The sequence below is a fragment of the Xiphophorus maculatus genome, chromosome 5 (genome assembly GCF_002775205.1).
Source record: "Xiphophorus maculatus strain JP 163 A chromosome 5, X_maculatus-5.0-male, whole genome shotgun sequence".
NCBI classification, from domain to species: Eukaryota; Metazoa; Chordata; class Actinopteri; order Cyprinodontiformes; family Poeciliidae; genus Xiphophorus; species Xiphophorus maculatus.
The window spans coordinates 6057728-6081892 of NC_036447.1; the positions used below are offsets into that span (position 1 = coordinate 6057728).

The 24165-nt window shown below is 36.1% G+C and overlaps 1 protein-coding gene and 1 long non-coding RNA gene across 2 annotated transcripts; one reads left to right on the forward strand and one right to left on the reverse strand.

Annotated features, from left to right (window-relative positions):
* Positions 1 to 21501, forward strand: LOC102234044 (glycine receptor subunit beta-like). The gene is made up of 12 exons (XM_005810373.2): positions 1 to 176; positions 9355 to 9409; positions 10400 to 10526; positions 12313 to 12419; positions 13399 to 13466; positions 14346 to 14572; positions 15454 to 15536; positions 15619 to 15756; positions 16989 to 17141; positions 18563 to 18711; positions 19787 to 19945; positions 20789 to 21501. Exons 3-12 carry the CDS (start codon positions 10405 to 10407, stop codon positions 21080 to 21082), a joined length of 1500 nt encoding a protein of 499 aa, XP_005810430.1. The 5' UTR covers positions 1 to 176; positions 9355 to 9409; positions 10400 to 10404; the 3' UTR covers positions 21083 to 21501.
* LOC111608648 lies at positions 17617 to 24160 on the reverse strand. Its single transcript, XR_002752787.1, has 3 exons — positions 24075 to 24160; positions 20988 to 21076; positions 17617 to 18137 (listed from the first exon to the last, which is right to left on the reverse strand). It is a non-coding gene; the product is annotated as an uncharacterized LOC111608648 (long non-coding RNA).
* Positions 24161 to 24165: the final 5 nt, after the last annotated feature.

The following is a 24165-nucleotide window of genomic DNA, read 5'->3' on the forward strand; positions in this document are numbered from 1 at the left end:
AAGCTGGCACGAGGGAACTTGGAACGGAGTAAAGGAGCAGTGCAGACAGAGGAAACACACAGTGGACAGCGCAGCACAGAGAGGACAGGCTCTCCAGCTCTTTCCACAGCGGCATCACTGTGAGAACAACTGGCTCGCTTTAAATGCAGGACACAAAACTACTCACCTAATCAAAGGTAAGCAGCAAACTATTGCGAAATGAATCTGTCAGTCTGACTGTTTTCTGAAGGTAGAGTGGGCATGCATGTAGGGAGAGAAGAGCAAAGAAGTGTGGTCATGAAGGATTTTAGTGTTTTCTCTTCTCCTGGGAGCGGGCATGTGCTTAAAAAAAGCCTGATTTCTACCCATACCTGCTCTGCTCTGTTCATGACTTTTTACAGTTTTCCTGCAGTCAGACACAGAGAGTGTGTGTGTGGCTTTAACAGCGTCAGCAAGCTGTGTCATTGCATCTTGCCCGTGTAGTCTAACGCCGCAGTACCCCCCCCCCCCCACACACACACACACACCCCTCCCCTCCTGCACACTCTGTACAGCCTTCTGCCTCTTCCTCCGCTTCCCTGTCCCATCACTTCTCACACGTCCTCACAGGCATCCTCTGTAATGAGTTTGTGAATGAACATTCTAGGATTTATAGATCTAGTGGAGGATAAACAGGATAAAAGAAAGGATTTGGATCAATCCAACATTTTACTGCTACAGAATGGAAACGAGTAGAAACTGAATGTCTCCTTGGCGTCTCCTCAGTTGCCTTGAACTGAACAGAAAGTCTTTGTTGTAGAAATCTGCATAGTGATCTGTCTGTTCTGGAAATGTTGCTCACATTTCCTTGCGGTTCAGTTGTTTCAGTCAGTCCTTCATGCTGCTGTATTATAGCATGCAGTGTTTCTGAAGAGCTGTTATCCACTAACATTGATTTAATGTAAGTTGGCTGATTTAATGGGCAACACGGCAGTGCAGTGGTTAGCGCGGCCGCCATACAGCAACAAGGTCTCTGGTTTGAATCTCTGCTGCGTTTAAGTTGTTCTTCTCATTTTTGTTATTGATTTAGAGACAAATTTAAACCTTGTAAACAGAGCAACGTGTGGTAGAAAAATATGTTTTACTATAATGATAAATAATTTACTGTTTACTGTAATCAGTACCTACAGATTTCTATTTTTTAACCTTCGAATTACCTACAGTTACTCACTTTGTTCCTTGCTACTGAAACATATTCTTTAAACCCGGGGTGTCCTAATATTTTTGGTTATTAGTCAGTTCATGGGCTGTTACTAATGAAAATAAGCACAGAGGACAGAAGTAGACTTTAAACTATGATGTAATAATGAAAAACATAGATGAATACATTCTATTTACAGATTTTAGTAGCTTATCTCAAAACTGAAGACTCCCTAAGAAACCAACAAAGGAATAAAATCACTAACGTTTTATTTTCTCCTGCACAAACAGGACAAAAGTAAGGTTTTGGATTATAAAGTCATTTTAAATAACATGATAACTAAGTAACAAAAAGGAAATTATATTTTCTTAAATATTTAATTAAAAATAACTTTGTGATATGTTATATTGGCAGTAATCCCCAGTAAATGCTCAGCTTGTGCAAAGTGAAAAAGAAAATACTGTTTAACTGAGAATAAACTAGACATAAATAGCTTTTATGTCACAAAAATCCTTTTGATTTTCTAGAGCTTAATTTTAAAGTCATCTGAGAAGAAATATAGGAGTAATTTTCTAATGTTACTATTAGCTTATATTCAGTTACTTTAAGTTTAGTTTAATTAAGTTTGATATTTATTCATTTAATTAAAAACAAAACAATTATATACAATAGAGGAAAATATAAAATGAAAGGCAGCAAAAAGAAGAAAAAATCTTATAATATCTGAAGGATACATTTCTTTAAAATGATAATATGAGAAATCAGGCATAGCTTTATTTTAGGTTAAGTGAAATCTCACAGTGAAATTTGAATTATTAAATTGCTCTTACACTGATTAGGGATTACTGCTAATCCCTGTCAGTAAATCTGTTAAATCCCCCGTTTGAATGTGGAAAATCTTCAGAAATATTTTCACTTGTGGTAAAAGCCAAGGTGAATCCCATTACAGCTCCAATATAATGTGTACATTTAAAAATGACATATTTCATAGCCACACTGCCTTTATATACTTTGGAGCTTGCTGTGCTCATTTTAGGTTTTAGTAGGGAACAGATCATGCTCTCACACAGAAAAATCTCAGTTTCCCTTTCAGGCCTCGCCAACTCAGCACACTAAGAATAGCAATGCAGGGCATTTACGTGGCTGAGCCGCTTTGTTCACATTGACAGGAAACACGTGAGCCCTCAGCAAAACCACCTGGATAGTTATGAATTATAACTCTGACCCAAATGACAGCACGCCGAGAGGGCGAGAGAGGGAGAGAGAGAGAGATACTTTATAGCAACAATGTAGGATAGAAAGCTATTTTATTGAACAAGTAAACATTCTTGGTTTATTAAAAACAAAACTTTTACCACTTTGCTGCACCGCATCTGGATTTTATAGCAATTTATCTCTTGCTAATTTGTCTTAAAACTTTTATCAGGACTGTTTGTAGGGTGGATGGACGGACGGACGATTTGTCCGCTCCACAGCCCCATGTTTCTATAATTTATAATGTAGAACGTAAACAGGAAAAACAAAAACTTTAAAATGAAGGAACTGATTTAGTTCTGCTCTGCTTCTGCATTGTTACGTGTTCATTTCCTGACAGTGGATTCTGTCAGGATTCTGGTGTCATCTGTACAACCGCAGCGCTGGCATGTCACATAAATGAGACAGTAGCAGCAGAATGCAGCTGCGGTGAGTTTGCTTCAGGCGCTGCGTCCACCTTGGCGTCCATCACAGGTCATGGATCAACACATTCTGGCTGCAGCATTTAAGGACAACCTGCTGGTGGCTGCAACACTCCCTCTGCTCATGATGCATTTCTGAGGGAAGAGGCCATAAAAATAACGCTTCAGAAGCCATGTTTGAATCTGTTAAACCTCAAACATCCAGCATAGCGTTTACTAATCCCAACTAATCCAGTTAAAACTTGCATCTTTATTTTCAGCCCTCATAGTTTAACGTTGTTACTCCCATGCTGTGAAAACACAGCAGAAACTTTTAATCAAATGTACTCTTCTTCCTCACCCTTAAGCTGTAATGATGTAGATAAGTTGGTAAATGATTTTCAGTCTAAAGTCTCAGATATTATTGATTCCATTGCCCCAATTAAAATTAAGGTTGTGTCTGGTAGGAAGAAATCTCCATGGAGAAATGCACAAACAGTTAGATCTGCAAGACAACTCTGCCAAAGGGCAGAACGAAAATGGCGTAAAACTCAACTCCACGTTCATTGTGACATCTATAAAGAAAGACTACGTAACTATCATTTAACACTAAAACATGCAAGAGAGGCTTTCTTTGCAGATGTCATAAACAAAAACATTAACAATGCTCGAGCTTTATTTGCAACAGTTGACAGAATCACAAACCCTCCTGTGACGTTACCGCCTGAATTCCAATGTATTGCCGCCTGCAACCAGTTTTCCAGCTTCTTTTCAGAGAAAATTCAAAAAATCAGAGCATTAATCTGCACATCCACTATAAAGTCAGTACCAATGCTGTGCCCAAACAAAACAAATACAGAAAAAATGACCCAATTTCAACTACTTAATTATAAAACCCTACAGGAAATTACAAGTCAACTAAGCTCCAGTTCCTGCTGTCTGGATGTTTTACCCTCACATTTCTTTAAGAAAGTCCTGCCTGTTATTGTTTCTGATCTGATCCAAATAGTAAACTCATCGCTCTCATCAGGCGCTTTCCCCCAGGCTTTGAAAACAGCAGTAATCAAACCACTGATAAAAAAGAACAATCTGGACAAATCACTAATGCAGAATTACAGGCCGATCTCCAACCTCCCATTCATCAGCAAAGTTTTTGAAAAAGCTGTGTGTAAACAATTAACTTAGACTTAGACTTAGACTTTATTGATCCCTTGGGAGGACTCCCTCAGGAAATTGAACTAGCTTCCTAACTATAACCAACCTCTTTGACTCCTTCCAGTCTGGTTTTCGTGCTCACCACAGCACAGAGACCGCCCTCGTAAAAGTGTTCAATGACATCCATATAAATACGGACTGTGGCAGAACCACAGTGCTGGTTCTGTTGGACCTCAGTGCAGCTTTTGACACTGTTGACCATGACATATTACTGAATCGACTGGAGAGTTGGGTCGGACTCTCCGGTCCAGTGCTTAACTGGTTTGAATCTTACATAAAGAACAGGGATTTCTTTGTTTCAATTGAAAACTTCTCATCAACAAGGTCAAAGGTCACATGTGGGGTACCCCAAGGTTCAATCATAGGACCCCTTTTATTCAATATTTATATGCTCCCACTAGCCCAGGTTATAACAGGAAATAATATTAGCTACCATAACTATGCAGATGACACACAGCTCTACATTACAATGTCACCAGGTGACCTTTGACCCCATCCAATCACTGAACAGATGCTTAGAACAGATAAATGTGTGGATGTGCCAAAACTTTCTCCAGCTGAACAGAAACAAAACTGAAGTTAATATTTTTGGACCTAAAGAGGAACGATCTAGAGTTATAGATCTAGAGTTATAGATCTAGAGTCAATGCACAGCTTCAGTTATTACAACTGAAAACCAGCGATCAGGCCCGAAACCTGGGAGTAGTGATGGACTCTGACCTGAACCTCTAGAGCCACATAAAGACAGTTACAAAGTCGGCCTTCTATCACCTGAAGAACATTTCCAGGATTAAAGGACTAATGTCTCAGCCAGATCTAGAGAAACTCATCCATGCATTCATCTTCAGTCGTATTGATTATTGCAACAGCGTCTTCACAGGTCTGTCCAACAAATCAATCAAACAGCTGCAGCTGATCCAGAATGCTGCTGCTGGCGTTCTCACTAAAACCAGGAAGATAGAGCACATAACACCAGTTTTAAAGTCCCTCCACTGGCTCCCTGTAGCTCAAAGAATAGACTTTAAAATACTGTTGTTAGTTTATAAATCACTGAACGGCTTAGCACCACAATACATTAAAGATCTGCTGTTGTTGTATCAACCTTCCAGAACTCTCAGGTATTCTGGTTCTGGTTCTGCTCTGCATCCCCAGAACCAGAACCAAACGAGGAGAAGCAGCTTTCAGCATCTATGCACCACAAATTTGGAACAAACTTCCAGAAAACTGTAAAACAGCTGAAACACTGACTTCTTTTAAATCTCAACTAAAAACCCACCTGTTTAGAATTGTATTTGAAATGTAATCAATTACAAATTTATTGACTTAATGATTCATTCTATATTGCATTGTGTTTCTGTGTTTGTAATGATGTAAAGCACTTTGAAATATCTTGCTGCTAAAATGTGCTATACAAATAAAATTTGATTGATTGATTGATCCACTGTTTGTCCCTGTGAGCCCCTTTCACATCAGTGAGCTGCATGGTAATTAAGCAGAAACTAAAGGTTTGTTTAGCTAAGTTAAGCTAAGTTAGCTGGACATCGCCATGGTGTTATAATTTAAGGCATGTGAATGTGGCACGAATCTGATCAGGGACCTGTGTGGGTTGGAGGGAAGATGAGAGAGGAGGGGAAAAAAGCAAAAATAAAGAAAATTGAATCGCAAACATTTTCTAGTGAATTTAAATGACGTGAAGCTAAAGCTATTCTACGAGGCGAGTTTTTGGTAAAACATATTTACAGACAAAGGTGTTTTTATCTTAAAGAGGCTTAATTACTGCTCTGAATGTGTTGGGGGTTTTGCATTAAATGGCCTTTTGGAGTCAGTGTACTCCAGTTAACAATAAACCGATTACTAAATTAATTGACTATGTTTTCAATAATTGATTAGTCACTACTAGTCTGATTAACCATTTCAGTCCTGATCCCAATATTGTCTGTAAACATTATGGCCGATGGTGACTCCAACCTGATTTCATATGTCAATCTGTTCTTTATAAGTTCAAACAAGAAGGGGCTCAAAGTTCACCCCTGATTTCATCCCGTCCCAAACGTGAATGGATCTGTCACACCTACCATACAACCGTACACCTCGCCACTGTCTCACAGTGATGTGTCCTCTAATTCAATGTTTCTCAAACCTTTCCCAGCCACTTACCCCATTTAACAAACACAACATCTAACAACCTGAAATTAAAATATGAGATTTTTAACTCATAATCTCTGTTCCGCCTAAAGTGAAGGGTGGCGCTGTTTTGTAAATGTGACTGGCCACAATAAAACCCTGAATAAGTCAACCCGAGGCGTTTTGAGTCATTCACAGATTCTGAATGTATGTTTTCTAAGCTTTCCAATTATGGAAAACATATGGAAATAAAAAAAGTTCTTTACTTCAAGTGTTGTGTGCATTAATAATAATAATAATAATAATAATAATAATAATAATAATAATAATAATAATAATAATAATAATAATAATAATAATAATAATAGGGCTATTTGTTATTTAGAAGCATGAGAAAAATAGATTTGTGTTGCGTTGGCAAAAAACCAAACATTTTCCTCCAGCCAGTGGATAGCCTGACATAAATAATTTTATTTCAGGTGTTAAGATGCAATTAGTCAGCGCGGGGCGCAGCGTTGTTCACCGGCACATCGCACTCAGCACAGCTGCAGACCTAGACCTGCATGCCTGCTAGGTAACCTAATAGAACGCAAAAACAATTTAATTTATCCATTATTATTTTTAAATATAATCCTTTGGTAAGCTAACTGTAGCATTGCACTTTCAGCTCATTTCACAGCAAATATACGGATGTTAACATGCAGGACCTCACAGACCACAGTTTGAGAAAGACTGCTCTAGATCCACAAAGAAATGGTGCAACATGTTTTGACCTTTCCTTTGCTAAAACATCATCACTCACAAAGAGAGCCTCACATCTGAACCACCTTTCCCTTCATTAAATCAAACTGCTGCTCAATGATTGTCCCTTTTCTTCTTAACCCTCATAAAGCTTCATTATCTTGTTCCCGTATCTTTAAGGCTCATCAGCTTCATTCCTCTGCAGTTGCTACAATACTGCATCACCGTTGTTCTTAAAGACAGGTTGTGCTTTAAAGCAGGTATCACAGTTCAAAACTGGAAAAAAAAAAAAGAAAAGAAAATTTTCTCAGAAGACAAATGACAACCAATTAACATTAAAGAACATAACTCTTCTAGCCACGGCTCACAGACTTTGACAGAGTTTTGAAAACTTTAAATTGTTCTACCGGCTATCCGTACTCCTTTGGACGCTCAGAAAAGACAGGCGCGGAATAGATTGCTGTAATTACACAGTTACATAAGCTTTGCGGTGTCATTTGAATCAATCCAGGCAGATAAATCAGGCTAACAGCCTTAGCTGCTCATACATGCTCCTCTGTAGAGATTCAAGAGACTAAAATCTTCACTCAAGTCTTTCTGTTTTTCAGTGGTGCACTTTATGATGAAGAGTGCGTTAAGATGATGGAATGAGCACAGCGAGGCGATCCGGTGGGTCGGTTATGGTCTGCAGGAGCATTTTGTTGGGGTCCGTTGGGTGCCTGTAATTGGAAAGAAAAAAGTGTTGCTGTAAATGATTTATATTGTCCCCTTGGATTATTGTGGTTTTCTTTGCAGGATGGGATTTGTTTTACTATACAAAAGCAATATTGTTCAACTGATTGCTGAAGTAAATGGAGTAAATGATGTGGAATTGATGCTTGGTCCCAGAGAAATGCTGCAGTCATTGACGGAGAAGTGTAGCTTTTAGCAAAGGATTTGTTTTATCCCTTCAGAAAGATTACACCAACACGGACACTATCTGCATTTCCATTGACCATATAATTGCGCAAAGTGAAATTACGGGGGGGAAAAATTGCGTCAATTACAACAAAGTTCACGTTTCTCTTTAAAAGCTTTTTGCTCCAGAATGAGGTGGTTTTTCAACAATCTGATGTTACGAAGAAGACGACAGGAAATGGTAGGAACATGACGGTGCGGAACAGGGCCGGCCCAAGCCTCCATGGGGCCCTGAGCGAAATTTGGTTTTAGGGCCCTCTAGTTCTGCTAACAATGTGGGCCGGCTGTAAACAACAGTTAGAATATTAGATCATTCGCGCACCTGCTATAAACTTATTGCATCTCTGATGGTGATGTTTACATTATATCCTATGCATGTATAATATAGGATAACATAACACAAGACCCCGCAAACTTGCCAGCATCAGTAGGGCCTGCTTCCTGCAACTATTAGATTCATTACACAGAATATTAAAGAGAGAAAGAAGTACCAAACACCATCACCACTCTAATTCACTGACAGCTTAATGTGTTACCAACACCTGGAACTTCACCTCCCAAATCTTCTTATAATTGCTTTCATGTGCTTAGTTGCTGCACAGAACTCGCAGGGCAATCTCTCCTCTTCTTAATCTGCAGCTTTGGAAACACTCAGAAAACTTTTTTTTTATGCATACACACACACATTTAATTCCATAGACTGTCACAGTGCAATGTTTATGCCTGTTAAGCTCTTTGATGGGTTGTTTATTTAAATGAAAGTCAATGCTGAGTAATTCTCTCTAAAGTAATGATCTTTTCTTGCTAGTTCCTGCTTAATTAGAACGATTAAACTGGTAAACAGAAAACACCTCTGTCTCTTCTTTACACATACAGCAAGTCAGATACTCTGCAGTAATGTTATGAAACCATGACCTCTTTAGGGGTGAAACAATTAATCGGATTAACTGTGATTAATCGGTTAATCATCAATCATTAACTAGAATGTAAAAAATATGTTTAAAAAATATACAATTTGGTGAAAATACAACATATTAAAAGCAGCGAGTAAGCCAAAACTGTACAAAAATATTTGCAAAAACATTATTTTTTTCATTACAGATAATGAAAAAACAATATTACAGATTAGACTATTACGTCAAACAGATAAATATTTGATGGTTTAATGAAAAAGTGTTTTTAATACCTACTTAAAGGTTATTTTCCAAAGGTACTTTTATTCTGAAAATCGAGCCCCCTCGAACACATATTCAAATTTATAGAGATTTACTCATATATAACTGGATCCAGTTGAGAACAAATTCAGTTGACTTCATTCTTTATGTTTTAAATCCAGTAGAGATCAGTGTCTGTCTACCAAAGTCATTATATAATGAGCTTAAAATCAGCTGACTACCAAGAAGAAAATGTGAGTTTATTAGCAGCAGACCCATAACGACCTGGGATTCCAAACCTCAACATGTGTGAATAGAAAGAGCTGACTTGCCTCTTATTTCACTGCAGTTGGTCGACCTGATGAGCTGAGGTTAGCAACATTGGCCCCAGCGGAGTCCCCAAGGTAAATTTATCGCTCAGCGGTTCGTGGCTTCATGCCAGGGAGTTTGTTCCACGCTGAGGAGACGTTCCTCTGCAGAAGAAAGATTTTAGTCTTGAGAGGCTTTGGATCTGTTATGCTGTCCCACATGGTTTTAAAGTAATTCTGGAGGTGCATGCTGTTTTTTTTTTTTTTGAAGAAGAAGATAAAGAGGAAGAGGAGGGCTGATGTCCTCCTGTCGGGATGTCAGATTTGGTTGTTGCTCACTAAGTTGTATAAATTTATTCTAATGATAAAAAGTGAAAAGGGATTCTAAAAATTGGGGGGAGGGGGAAATAAGCTCATAAATTAGAGGTAAAACCAAAAATAGCAGACAGTGAAGACGATACAAGCTCAGAGTTTTCTGCACTCCAAAAACACAAACTCTTACCAAGTAATTTTGGTTTAGATTCTAGTGCAAATATCTTGAAATAAGACGAAACTACCTCATCTGTAACCTTTTGTTAGGCTATCAGAGCTTGTTTAAAGTCAATAATTCATTAATATTAATGAAAAAGTACTACTTACTTCACCAGATTGTTTCACTTATAGCAAGATATTCTTCCTGTGTTACAAGCAAAATTATCGGCCAGTGGAGCTAGAACTTTTTCATCATTATCAATGAATTATTGACTTAAAACAGGTCTCTAAAGTTACCTGTAAGTTAGCTTTGTTTTACTTCTAGGGAACTAAGATATTCGTACTAGAACTAGACCAAAAATACTTGGTAAGATTTTGTGTTTTTCTGGACAGAAAATATGAAGCGGTGACTGCGAGTCTGGAAACTGAATGTGTAGTAGTTATATTAGACCACTAGAGGGCTCTGTGACTCCATGTTTGTAAAACAATACAGTCGCCACCTGCTGTTCGATTCACTAATTGCATTTAGAAAAGGGCTTCAAAAATTGTTGTAAATCTTTTTGTGTAAAATGAATAATTCCACTTTTATTATGATTGTTAAATTTTATTTTTCAGGCAACATGGCTCCTGTATTTAGATCCATGATTTTGCTGCTGCTGCTCTCCTGCTGGCAAACTGCTGGAGCCAAAGAAGGAAAATCCACCAAAAAAGGAAAGAAAGGAAAGCAAGTTGTCTGTCCATCGTAAGTAAAAATTAAAATAAAATAAAACAAAACAGTTTGTCTATAAAAATGGAGCAAAAATAATATATGAAAATAAATTTAAAGATCTGAATTACTGGAAATTCATAACATTAATAACCTGGAACCATGACTACTATTACAGAAAAACATTTTTTTTGTTTTGCTTTGGTTTGTGTTTTGCTTTTCTGATTTACAAAGAGATAATTAATAATGTCAATAACCTGGAACCACAAGTTATTGTGGTTTGTTTTGTGTTTTTTTTCTTTTGCTTTTTGTTTTTTGTTCTTTTTTTTTTGCTTTTCAGAGAACCGTCATAAAATTTGGTCTGACACTCAAAACTCGGTGGAAAAACTCCCACTGGCCTATGATGATTATAAAGTATGATCATAAACCAGTTCTAAAAGAGTTCAGACGTACGAGGTCATTCAGATTATTTGTCAAAAATATAAGATAACCAAACTGAAATCAAAATTCGGCGATCAGAAATACAGAAGAATGCGGTAAGCTGCTTGATAAAATCCTGTCTATGTCATTTGGGTTAGATTACTTTGATTCAAATTAAAAATAATACAATTTAAATGGGAATAAAATAGCGTTCATTCATGTAGAGTCTGCAGTGTCTTTAGGTTGAGATCATGGTGGTTAGCATACAATTTTACAGAAGAAAAATACCAGGCATTTATAATTATGTATATAAAATGGCCAAAGTAAAATTACAGTCAAGAAAAATCTTAAAATGGGGATTTGATTTACGTTAAAAAACAAGAAGACATGAAGGCCTTTAGCTGCGTTATTGTTAGGAGCCAAAATAATCATCTGACTATCTGTGTGATCACAGGTTTTATTTGCACAGTTTTCTTCCCTGATGACACAGGATTCTTCTAAATTACAAAGCCAGGACTCATGATGATCAAGCTAACAGTGGCTCTGGCTGCGTTGAATGGTTTTGTCAACACAGAATTTAATCCTTAATCCCACTGAGAATATTTGAGATGTGCTGGAGAAGAGATAACGCAGCCCAAAGCCCCATCCTCAGTACAGAGTCTGACAAAAAGGAAACTGCTGACAGATGTAAAATGTTATTATAACAATAATCAGAGCAAAGTCTTAGTGTGAAACTTTCTGTTTTATGTATAACGTTATTACTTGTAGCTGTACAGAACAAATTGTGTTGCTTTTTCAGGTTAAAAACATTTTATTTGTAATAAAATGACTTGTCTTGTTTTTTAATCTATTGTGAAATCAGACTTTCCCAGTAGGAAGCAGGAAATTCCCAGTTCTGAGTACAACTGGAGTGCTGCTTTAGGTTTCTGGAAACCAGTCAAACACTTTCCTTTTTTGACTGGATGCTCCACATTCCCCATCTCACCAAAAGGGTTTTTCTATTTTTTCCAGAAAATTGGGGCAGATGTTTTGGTCTTTTTTTTTCTTCTGCTAACATATTACAGCATGTTTAAATTTTACCAAGTATTTCTGGTCTATTTTTAATGCAAATATCTAGTAAACTTCAAATGAGATAAAATTACCTTACAGTACCTTTTCAGCAAAACATAGGAGCTTGTTTTAACTCAGTAATTCATTAATACTAATATAAAAAAGAGTTTATTTCCACTGACAAATTATTTCACTAATAACAAGAGATTTTTTCAAGTTGCCTGTGGTCTTTAGGTACCAAAGTGTGTTAAAGTTATTGCATTATTTGAAATATAATAACTTTAATTGGTGAGTATTTAATTTTCAGTTCCTGTTTTGATCTAATCATGTAATGTATTTTTCTTTTTAACAGCCAGCTGTCACAGGAGGATTTAGCCCAGGTTCCAGCTAACTCCACCTCCAACATTTTGAATCGTCTGATGGTCAGTTATGACCCAAGAATAAGGCCCAACTTTCAAGGTAATGCGAAAATGTTCACAACGGGCACAAACTTAAACTTAATTTGTTAAACTGAATCATAATAAGAAGGAATGAGTCCCAACTTCCGGCTAAATTGCTAACAACAGGTTGCTATTCAGGACAATTAGAAATGCAATGGACAATCTAACTGTCCCTGTAAACAAAAATAACTAAAAGTAGAAATGTTGTGAGCTGTGAGGAAACATTTTTTCACTGAGGTTGTACTCCATCTGCTTCAGATAGTCATATTTGGAAATAACATCACATCAGAAAATCAACTACAAATTCATGCCTAACAATGAACATCAGCGTCATAAATCTGTTCTCAGAGTTGTTTCACAAAGCATTCTGGTTCTGATTTTTAACTTCTGACTTTAGAGCAGAAATGAAATTCAACATGACTTTACTCGCACCAATAGGAGAAACAAAAGGATTTAGTTGTATCTTAATGCAGAGACTGCGTTTTGCTTGGAACATTAACATGAAATAGTCTTACAGAAGTTACTTATTCACTGCAAAAACACAAGATCTTAACAAGTATTTTTGGTCTCTGATTCAAATATCTTAGTACACTTGAAATGAGACAAAAATTACTTACAAGTAACTATTCAGCAAGAAATATGATTTTTTTTTTTGCTGGTTTTAAGCAAATAATCTATTAATATTGATGAAGAAAGTGCTGGTGTCATTGGCAGATTATTTCACCTAAAACAAGACACGTTTTCCCATGTTAAAGTGAAATAAACCTCCAGTAGAACTAGTACATTTTCACACATATTTTTTACTTAAAACAAGCTCATATTTCTTGCCAAAAAGTTACTTGCCAGTTATTTTTGTCTTATTTCAATAGTACCAAGATATTTGCAGTAAATATCTTCTACTACTAGGTAAGATTTTGTGTTTTTGCAGTGCTGAGAACCAGTAACTGTGCATTTATTTGCTCATTTGCAATATTCCAGGCCATGTTGCTTTATTTCAGGTATTCCAGTCGAGTCCAGGGTGAACATCTTCATCAACAGCTTTGGCTCCATCCAGGAGACGACCATGGTGATTCCACTGACACACTTAGTTTCATTTCTAGCATCGTTAAAATAATGTTGCAGAACTGCACTAAAAAAATTCTGACTTTTCAAATTAAATACTGTATGTCTTTATAACTGTCCAAGTCCCAACACATTAACCACAGCTGATAAAATGAGACCAGTATTTTTCTACATAGTTAATAAATCCTGTAATATTTGATCTACACAAAAACAATCTATTTCCTGCCTCTGTTCAAGTTTGGGGTAAGTCCAGAGAAATTTGTCTTTTTTCATCTTTATCTGATTTCACCAGAGACCCACAACATTAAGGACTGAAAAGCTGATCTGCTAGAAATTCATTTTCAACTAATTAAAAAAAAAATGAATATCAGCGATGTGAGGGTACTTCCTTTTTATTGTTTTTTTTATTTACAGAATTCAATATTATACAGATTACAAAGTTTTAACAAGACTCAGTAATATATTGTTCTATAAAGTTAAATAAAATAAAACAAATAAATGAACATTATTGCTTGCTGGTTACTTTAGTGATTTAGTACCTCATTTAAGAACTTTACTCTATTTTTATTTTGATAATTAAAATACAGGAGTTATGCTAATTATTAAAGACTTTAAGAATCAAATACAGCATTGTTTTCATTCTATTTCTTATTTATTTTTCATTCTATTCATTTATGTATTCCTAAAATAAAAATATTAATATGTTATCAAAAGCAAAACAGGGGAAAAAAACATTTTATTCCTTTTATTAATCAAGTTTAACATTCATATTAGCATTCACAAGATAAATAATTTAAATCTAAGATTTCTGTATCTAAATTTCAAACCCTTGTAATGGAAGTGCGGTGAGGATTCAAACTGAATGAGCATGTTTTCTATCCAGGACTACAGAGTGAATATATTTCTTCGTCAGAGATGGAACGACCCTCGTCTTCGACTGCCTACTGACTTTAAAAGTGAAGCGCTGACTGTTGATCCCAAAATGTTCCAGTGTTTGTGGAAACCAGACCTGTTTTTTGCCAATGAAAAAAATGCAAACTTTCATGATGTCACACAGGACAACATTCTTCTCTTCATATTCAGGAATGGAGATGTCTTAATCAGCATGAGGTATCCATCCACGTCTTCTGACATTAAGCCACACGTTCTGGTCAAACGGTTTGAAAATGAGGATGCGTTTAATGCATGTGCACAGGCACCGGTTCAGACAGCCAACACAAAAATTGCATTTTTACTCTGAGGATAGACTGAGAAATATAACAAAAAGGAGCAAAAAGCAGAAAATAAACCAAAAACATTCATGTTTGTAGATTTTGGTGGAACTGATTTGCAATCCTGAAGTTTTAACTTCAGATCCGTACCTGCATTATATATGTATTGAAATATTCGCAGATTGATAATTAAAACTCTCTGTGTGGCTAATTTAATAACATCAAAAGTGAAAATTAACAGTTAAGTACTGAGACTTTTATATTTTGTATGCTGATGTTGGATTTTGAGGTCTGAGTCGGTGAGAAACTTTTGAGTTTTGGAGGCAGTCTTCCTGTTTCACCGGGTCTTCCAGCTGAACTTTCTGACTTGGATCATGAAAATTTGAAGTTAGGAATTCAAAATATACATAGGATGTCGAACGAATGAATACAAATTAATGCATGTGAATAATTAAAATACAATATGTATGAAATATGGCAAAAATAAATAAAAATCTGCTGTTTCTTTTATCTTTTAATTTAAAATATAGAAATTCTACAAATTCAATTGTAGAAGTTAATCTTTGAAAATGTTAAGTCTGTTTTTTAGTGTGTAATTACTATCTGGCAATAAGAAATATGAAAAATGGGAAGTTGTAGTGTTAGTTAGGAGCCTTGCTAGCTCATATTACTCCTATGGATTCCCTCTGAAAACTATAAATATGTTATTTTAAAATGATGCTAGCATTTACTTCATAATGGTTGTTCACCCACATGTGTTGTGTATGTACCTATATGCAGACTTTCAGTGACTCTGTCTTGTCCCCTGGATCTCACACTCTTCCCTATGGACACACAATTCTGTAAGATGCAGCTGGAGAGCTGTGAGTAGAAACATGCCTGCAATGCTAACATGCTCACTATATAAATAGATGCACATAACCTAAGTCTGTTTGCATGTTTTAGTTGGTTATACCACCAGTGATCTGGTGTTCATGTGGCAGTCAGACCCGGTTCAGATGGATGAGATTGCTCTCCCACAGTTTGACATCAAACAAGAAGACATAAAGTATGGAAACTGTACAAAGTACTACCAAGGAACGGGTTTGTAATCCTGATTTATCACTTTAAGTAACTCTGTGCAAAGATACAGTGCATACAGTTATTGTTCACAGTGCTTCATGTTTTCTAAATTTCATGTTACAGACTTAAAGTGACTGAATTGTACTAAATTAATCTCTTTAAAAAAAATTCTACACACAAATATTCCATTATAACAATGTGAAAGTTGATTTAATGTTTATTTAAAATAGAAAACCATCTGCAGAGTGAAGTACACCTGAAGTTCAGTTTAGTTTTTGGAGAGTTTAGTTTTGATAGTCAAGTAAATGTGGTGAAAACCTCAGTGGCTGTGTTTTATAGGTTATGCAAAAGGTCAAACTCACAATGGTGTATTAAGGCCAATGTAGGTAGAAAATTAAAAAGAAAACAAACAAGTAAATTTCTGCCAAAAAGGACATTTATGAGCTTGAAAAGTCAAAAAAGCTCTGAAATTTTGAGATTAATCATTTTTTCTAATTTTTCAGAAAAAAACTTGGAAATTTGAGTCAAAAATTTTCAACTTTTGAAACTCAGAAATGTCCTTGTTGTTTCTAGAAAAATTCTGAGCTTAATCTCAAAATGTCTATCAAATTTTTTACTTTTCAAATGTAGAAATTTTACAATTTTTCTGGAAAGTTTCTGAGAAATTTACTCCTCCTATATTTTCTACCTACATCAACTCTAATACGCCGTTGTACAAACTAAGCTCTTGGTGAATAAATACTGCATGTTAAAATATAATTTGTGTAAACTGAATCTTCTGAAATTTATTGCTAGGGCCAAGAAATATAATAAAACTTAATGTGCAATCAGACACAACAGGTTCTGCAGACCGTTTGTGTTTTCAAACTTGCACACTCACAGCGTGTTGCTTGTGTGGGCATGAGACATTATTAGCATCAGATGTTTTGCAGAAATGCCTTTTTCCCCACTGAGCGCTCCGGCATTGTCACTGTGCCTTTCTGTTTCAGGGAGTTGTTGCTATAGAAACAGGAATCCTAATTTGGCTGACTTGACTGTTGCAAAAAAAAAAAAAAAAAAAAAGGCTGCTTGTATTTTACTGGGACTCTGAGCTAAAAATAATGCAATGCTGCAATAGTGCAAACACACCTTCTGAAATAATCCCTGCTGAAGTTCATATTCAAACATTTTTATCATTTTAACTCAGAGTTTATAAGGAGTTATAGCAACATATCTAACTATTATGACGCCGCATTTTTATGATTTCTTTCCAGGATATTACACCTGTGTTGAGGTGATTTTTACGCTGCGTCGACAGGTTGGTTTCTACATGATGGGAGTTTATGCTCCGACTTTGCTGCTTGTTGTTTTGTCCTGGTTGTCATTCTGGATCAACCCAGACGCTTCAGCTGCACGGGTACCACTTGGTGAGCACAAGCACACATATATGTTGGTTTTGGCTTCATTCATCCATTTTCAAGCCTATAATACTTATTGATGTTAAATTTATCTTCCAACTCACAAGTCGTATGAAGTTGAAATAAACAAATCGTAAATCACAAAATCATTTTGTCAGAACAAAGCAGAATTCACACCAATCAGGTATAACATTATGATGGATGTAATGAGTTGCACTGATAACCACATATCATCTGTTAGTGGACGGCACAAATTAAAGGAGATATGTTATGCAAAATTCACATTTTGCACATTTTTGTACTTGTACTTGGATTTCTAATGGTTCTAAAAAATAGCCCAAGTGCTTAAAAAAACACTCCCAACAAGTTTTGGCAGTAAGTTCATGTTTTTTGCTGTCTGGAAAATGGGCCGTTTCAAAAACCTCCGGAATGTAACGACACAAATCAGCAGGCACTGCCCGTTACCTAGCAACCCCAGGGAGCCCAGCCCGTTACCTAGCAACCCCCAAGGAGCTCAGCCCGTTACCTAGCAACCCCCAGCAATCCCCAGAGGGACTCGTTTGAATTTAAAGTGACAAGACGCCCTAAAACAGCTCATTCTGAAAGGACATCCAAACTGAACAGATTAAAATCTCATTATCTAAAAATGAATTAGTGCAAAAAATTTAATGAATGTGTTTTGTATAGCCCATACACCTTTCCTAACCTGTTCAAGGAAGCATAATAGGTCACATTAAAACAGAAAAATAAATAAATCACATTTTTGTCCTCAGTATTTATGTCTTTGACATTCTTTACAATCTTCCCAGGGAATATTTCAATTTTATTACTAATAAAACCCTCTGGCCTCTGATATAATGGCCATGTCCAGTCGTAAAGATGTAGCTTGAGATGCTTGTCTAGACCTGCCGTCGTCTAACAGTCGTGTGGAGTGGAGAGCAGGTTGTTTCTTCTGCTCGCTGTCCTGGTTAGCTGGTTCCTACGGATAGCAGTGGGGTTTGCTTGCTGTGAAGGAGACAAGGACTACATTGTCACTGGTAGCTGGTGATGTCTTCATCACTTTAATGGCTTTAGCAAAGAAAATAGCTAAGATTATAAATTAATGGTATCCCAACAGCCAAACAATCTAACTCAATGCTTATGGCATATATCTAACAACATTTAAGACTTTATTTTTATAAATTAATCATCCTTAGCCATGGACGCTTTAATCACGAAAGCTAAGACAGGAACTTATTACACAGTTGAAAATGAGTCATTTGTCAAAGTCTTTGTAAGTCTGATGTATCACGTTTACAGATGAGAGTGCTAAAAATACTTTTTCTCCTTTTGTGCGTTCCTTTGAATAATTGTTGTAGAGCAAGGGTTACAGAAAAGATAGCTCTGATCTGACAAAATATATGTTTCTGTTACCATCTGCTTATTTCCAGGTATTTTATCAGTTCTCTCTCTGTCCAGTGAGAGCATGTCCTTGGCTTCAGAGCTACCAAAAGTCTCATACGTAAAGGCCATTGATATATGGCTGATCGCCTGCCTGCTCTTTGGGTTTTTCTCCCTGGTGGAATATGCTGTGGTGCAGGTCGGTTCTAAGACACACACACACATGCATACACAAAGAAACTCTGAGGAAGAAAGAAACTTCAATAAATTAATAAATCTATATATTCAAATGTAAGTTGAACAACCCTGAATGGATTTCAAGGTATAAAAAATTACAAATAATGAATAAAGTCAGCACAGCAGACTTGTGCAGGATACTGTCTTAAAGTGATCCACAACTAGTTGAACATGTTAGCCTAAATATGTTTGTAGAACAAAGAACAACATATAGTCATATTTACGTATGAATATAAACTCATACTTATGTCAAAAATTGTATGTCTTTATTATATGTGGCCATTCTTTCACCTGTGCAGGTAAGTTTTAGTGAAGTCGAGCCTAAAAATAAAAAACAAAATGAAAAACATCGTAGAAGCTGATGAGAACAACCTTAAAAGTTTGGATGAAGCAAACTGCCTCAAAGTTTCACATGCCATTATATACCAGATATCAACGCTAGCTAGCGCTAGTACCATTAGCAGGAGCTAACATGAAATAAAAACAAATCTCAAGAAAATGAATGGATATTTAAAGTGACAATGAAGCATTTTTACGTCATTGTGACACATTATATTTGAGAAAATGAATTAAGTTAGAAACTGGAGCTCTTAGCAGTATTGCTACACCCATTTCCAAGCAGCAGCTGCTCAAACACCTGATTTTTGGCTGAATCTGTCCTCTTCATCCATTTTTCTCCTTATTTTCATTTCCTCTTGTCATTTCTGCATTACCTTCAATTTCAATGTGATCCAGCTCAAAGTGAAAGGGATAAATGTTACTTATTGTGTAAAAATGACTACTTTTCAGAGCTAGCACTGTAGCACGTAGCATTTGACATCTACCCAGGATGCATTTAAGCCGACCTCCGTGTAACAATATTTTTATTTAAATGCATAAAAAACTAATCACCCTACAGTATTTTCATTGTATTATTTTTACATTTGAAATAAATGTTTCTTGATACAGCTGGTCATGGATCCCTTTAAAGTTCACATTGTCTGCTCCAATCCACAGGCTCTGCACTCTTCTAACCACACTTCTTTCTTTCTATGTAGGTTTTTCTGAACAGTCCCAAACTGATTGAAGAGGAGAAAGCAAAAATGGCCACAAAGGAAAAAGCTTTGAAAGAAAAGGAAGCAAAGAAGCCTTCAAATAAATCAAACAACACAGTCAATGGGACAGGTGGAACGCCCATTCATGTCAACACTTTACAGGTGAAGGCAACCTGCAGAGAAACTGAAATTATATACAGAAAATCTACTGCGCAACATAATCAGATTGCTTTTACCTTAAACAGAAATACGACAATTATTTGTTATGCAGCTAAAAAATTCCATTTTGAAAATTATTTTAATATAATTCCTGACATGGATTTATTATTTCAAATCGTATACAGTAAACGCCTAATAACTTTAGTCACAGTTTTCACATGTTGTAATACTTTTTTGACAGTGATGCAATGTGGTGATGCTGCAAGAAAGTTTAAAAGCGAAACAAATCAAGTTTTAAAACGAGGCATTTTCATTGGATTATATTTTATATAATGGAATATGTAGAAAAAAAGTAACCAAGTAGTTAAGTAAGCACTTTGTATTGCCTTGTTGCTGAAAATGTGCTATATAAATAAAATTACCGTCACCTTTTACCTTTAGTAAAGTAACTGGATTACTCTTAATATTTAAAAATTACATTGTCAGATGGACCAAAATATAAAGAAAAGTGTAAATTGTTTTATTTAAAGGTCCAAAATGACAATAATTCATATACACAGCAAAAAATAACAAAAGCAGATTAAAAAAAAAATTCTAAATCAGTTTCTTTCAATAAAAAACTTATAAAACTTTAACAAAAACTGCAGGTGTGTGTCTGTCTGGTGAATTTTTGTTTTTTCATTCAATCCAGAACTTTTACTCAAGAGTAGAAATACTTCATAATAAAATTACTTCATTAAAAGTTCTTTTTTTTTTTTCCAAAAATGTAACTCAAGTAAATGTAATTGAGTAAATGTAACTAGTTACTACCCAACTCTGCTCAGTCATTTGTTCTTTTTGCAACAGGTGGTTGAAAATCGCTGCAAGAAAGTTTGCACCTCCAAGTCAGACCTTCGCTCTAATGACTTTAGCATTGTGGGGTCTTTACCTCGAGACTTTGAACTTTCCAACTTCGACTGTTATGGTAAACCTGTTGAGGTCACAGGAGCTCTCAAGTCTCAGAACAAAACCAACAAGAAACCCCCACCACCAAAACCTGTCATACCTGCTGCTGCTAAACGCGTCGACCTCTATGCAAGAGCTCTCTTCCCCTTCTCTTTCCTCTTCTTCAATGTGGTTTATTGGTCAACCTATCTGTGAACGATAGATCAAAATAAATTAGCTTGTATGATAATAGAAAGTAACTGTACCGAGGCTCGTAAATGACATTGCAAATTAATATCCTGAACTTTGTCCTGGTATTTCATATTACAGGTGATGATGTTATATTTCATACCTCCATGTAAAAACTGTAAAGACCGCTTTTTCCTCCTTACTGTAAATGAGCGCAACCTGAAACTTTAAAGCTGTTTCTTTTGCCCTGCTTCTGCCTGCAGATGGAAAAATGTTGCATGTGCGTTTCTGTGTTCAACAGCATTATGTTTTGTGTTACTTAAACTATGCTGCAGTCAGACCAATTGGACTATGTTACTGTAGTTCTTTACAGAAATGCATACAAGTCTCAGCTGGCCAATACTGTCAAATACATGCTTACATAATAAATACATTCCAAAAATATAGATGTGACTCTTTTTCTTGATACCTATTCTTATTTTAAAGGTTCAAATTGAGATTATATTGGATTTTTATATTTATTATACTGTATATGCTATGGTGGCTGGGTAACACTACTCCCTAGCAACAAACACTGAATTAAAAAAACACACAATTTTTTTTCTCACTGTTTGAAGTTAAAAACAAACCATAATAGTTTTGTTTTAGGTTGGTTAGAGTTACCAAAATTATTTTTTATTGGCTAAGTTCCACAATAATGACAGAAGGGATGTCATTTATGATATTTATTTACTGATAAATCAATCAATCAAAAAATAAGCCTAGATCAGGAACATCAGGCAAATGCGACTCAATTCTGACCTTTTCACCTCTCAAAAAAATCCAGTCTGTGCCACTTCCACATAAAATTGGATAGTTGTCCAAATGTTTCCAAAGTATTGGAGGTCTGAATGGTCATTTCTCTCTTTATGCTGTTTTTATGTTACTGATGTGAGACATGCGTCATAATTCTGCACCAGAAGAAGTCAGAGGCTGTAAATCTGCATGTAAACGATGCCTGAAAATTATGATCATAAACTTTAGAAACAATCACAATCACACCACTCCAATTTATATAAATCTCTCTGGCTTTCATTGTTTATTTGTTTTTTATACTGGATCTATGACCTTGTCAGCTGTCCTATGTTTTCCCCTGTAGGTTTTCTCTTTTTTCATTAAAGAACATTGAAATTTCACAGTCGTTCTCTGCACTGGGTCCTTCAACAGATCAATGATGCTTTTAATGTTGCAAATGTCATGTGACTGATGGGTTTTGATTCTAAAACCCAAAGCCATTACAGATCCATGATACAAAACACTAAAAACATCACATTCCACTGGCAGAAAAATGTCTAAATCCTGCTAAATTTTAGTGTGAAATAATAGTTTCATCCCAGCTTTGTAGAACTGTCGTCGTTTTCATCACAGTTCTTGTGTTGACAAAATATAGCAGGCAGGAACTGAGTCTCAGACTCACAGCTGTGAACCATTTAGAGCTTCTGGGTTGTATTTTTCATGCATGAGAAATGCTTCACAGAACTGTTCGCCTGCAAAAATGAACAGCTGAAGCACTTTCTCATCCTGTTGTTTTTGTTGGTTAGTTTGTAGTGTGTTTTAAATGTGTCCATTCATTCTGCCTTACCTGTTAGATCCTATCTTAAGCAGTCAATGGACAAAAACAAGCTTTTAGCTGGTGCTTTTTATAAAGCCAACATGTTTTTAATTAAAAATATTTAATATTCTAAACTCAAATGGTGTGTTTTCATTAGCTGCATGCAGAAAATCTTCCTAATTAACAGAAATAAAAGCTTGGAAACATAAATCTGGGTGTAGTTAATCTGCATAATGTGTTTCACGTAGTGAAAGAGTTGCTGATTTAAATGAACTTTTCAGTTATATTCTGATTAATTAATGGGTTTGTGTAAGAACAGAAGTGGAGGGAATGTATTAAGTACTTGGTGTCAAACAAAAGAATTAAAGGACAGAAGTAAAGGAGGGGGCGGATAGAGACAAAGTGACAGAGTGATTTGTAAAAAATAGTTGAAACCATGACAGAGATTGACAGGATCGTCGTGAGATCTGCTATGATGGATGATTTGGGTATATTTGCTCTACCAAAAAGAGTAAGAAAGTCTGAGATGCTTTGGACAAGAGCAGAGGAGGAACGATGGACAGAGGATGTTAAAAATGGAGCTGCCAGTGAGAAGAAAAAGGTTAGTGGATGATTTATAGGTCTGTGTGACAGAGAAGAATGTGGGGACAGGGTGAGGTGGAGGCAGACGATTGGGTTGTCGCTCAGCAACGATTGCCATGGCAACCCATAAAGGTAGCTGCTGTGAGGAGAAAAGAATGATTGCCACAAACAGTCATTTCAAACTGCTGCAAAATTGTAAAATACAAAGTTCTCCCATTTCAAACCAGGGAGTATGGCGTAGAGATCTGGGTGGGATGGAAACATTTTCCCTCAAAATTGACATTTTGCATGTTTCTGTAGTTCCGTCTGGAGCTCAAATGCTTCTAAAAAATCCCAACCACAACATCCAACCATTTTTTTTAGAATAACTTAATTGTTTATGCTGTCTGGAAAATGAGCCATTTCAAAAACCAGCACTGCTCCTCACCTAGCACCCCCAACAAACCCCACCATGTTACCTAACAATCCCAGTGGAGCTCCACCCATTACAAATTTGCCAAAATTTAACTGTACATGTATTCTTCAACATTGTTTTTCACTTAGAGCAGAAACTTTCTGAATACAGATTGAGAACAAACCTGGCTCAGAATTGAACTTTCTGAGCCCAATAACAAGACAACCAAGTGAAAACATCACTTGGTTGTCTGATTTACTCACGTTTATTTAAAAACAAACATAGGAGATAGAAAACTGATTCAAGTCTTGTGTTGTTTTATTATTAAATCATTTAGAAGTGATTCATCACCTGCGCGCAGGTGGAATTGATCGATTATCTAAAAATAATATTTGAAAACATCTTAAACCACATGGAGGACTCCAGGATTTCCAGCACATAGCGTCCCCTACCTGACGCTGCCGTACCTTCAGCTGTCGGCTGCTCTCGGTTTGCTCTCGTGCTTCATCGACGATTCAAGGCGCGTGCCTGCAAGTGAAGCGG

What these genes read in the sequence shown, in the direction of transcription:
- LOC102234044 (XM_005810373.2), top strand. Translation starts at nt 10,405, where the DNA reads ATGGCTCCTGTATTTAGATCCATGATTTTGCTGCTGCTGCTCTCCTGC. An exon ending in CCATCCAGGAGACGACCATG is followed by an intron (nt 13,467 to 14,345) that starts GTGATTCCACTG and finishes TTTTCTATCCAG; the next exon opens with GACTACAGAGTGAATATATT. An exon ending in AAAGTACTACCAAGGAACGG is followed by an intron (nt 15,757 to 16,988) that starts GTTTGTAATCCT and finishes ATTTCTTTCCAG; the next exon opens with GATATTACACCTGTGTTGAG.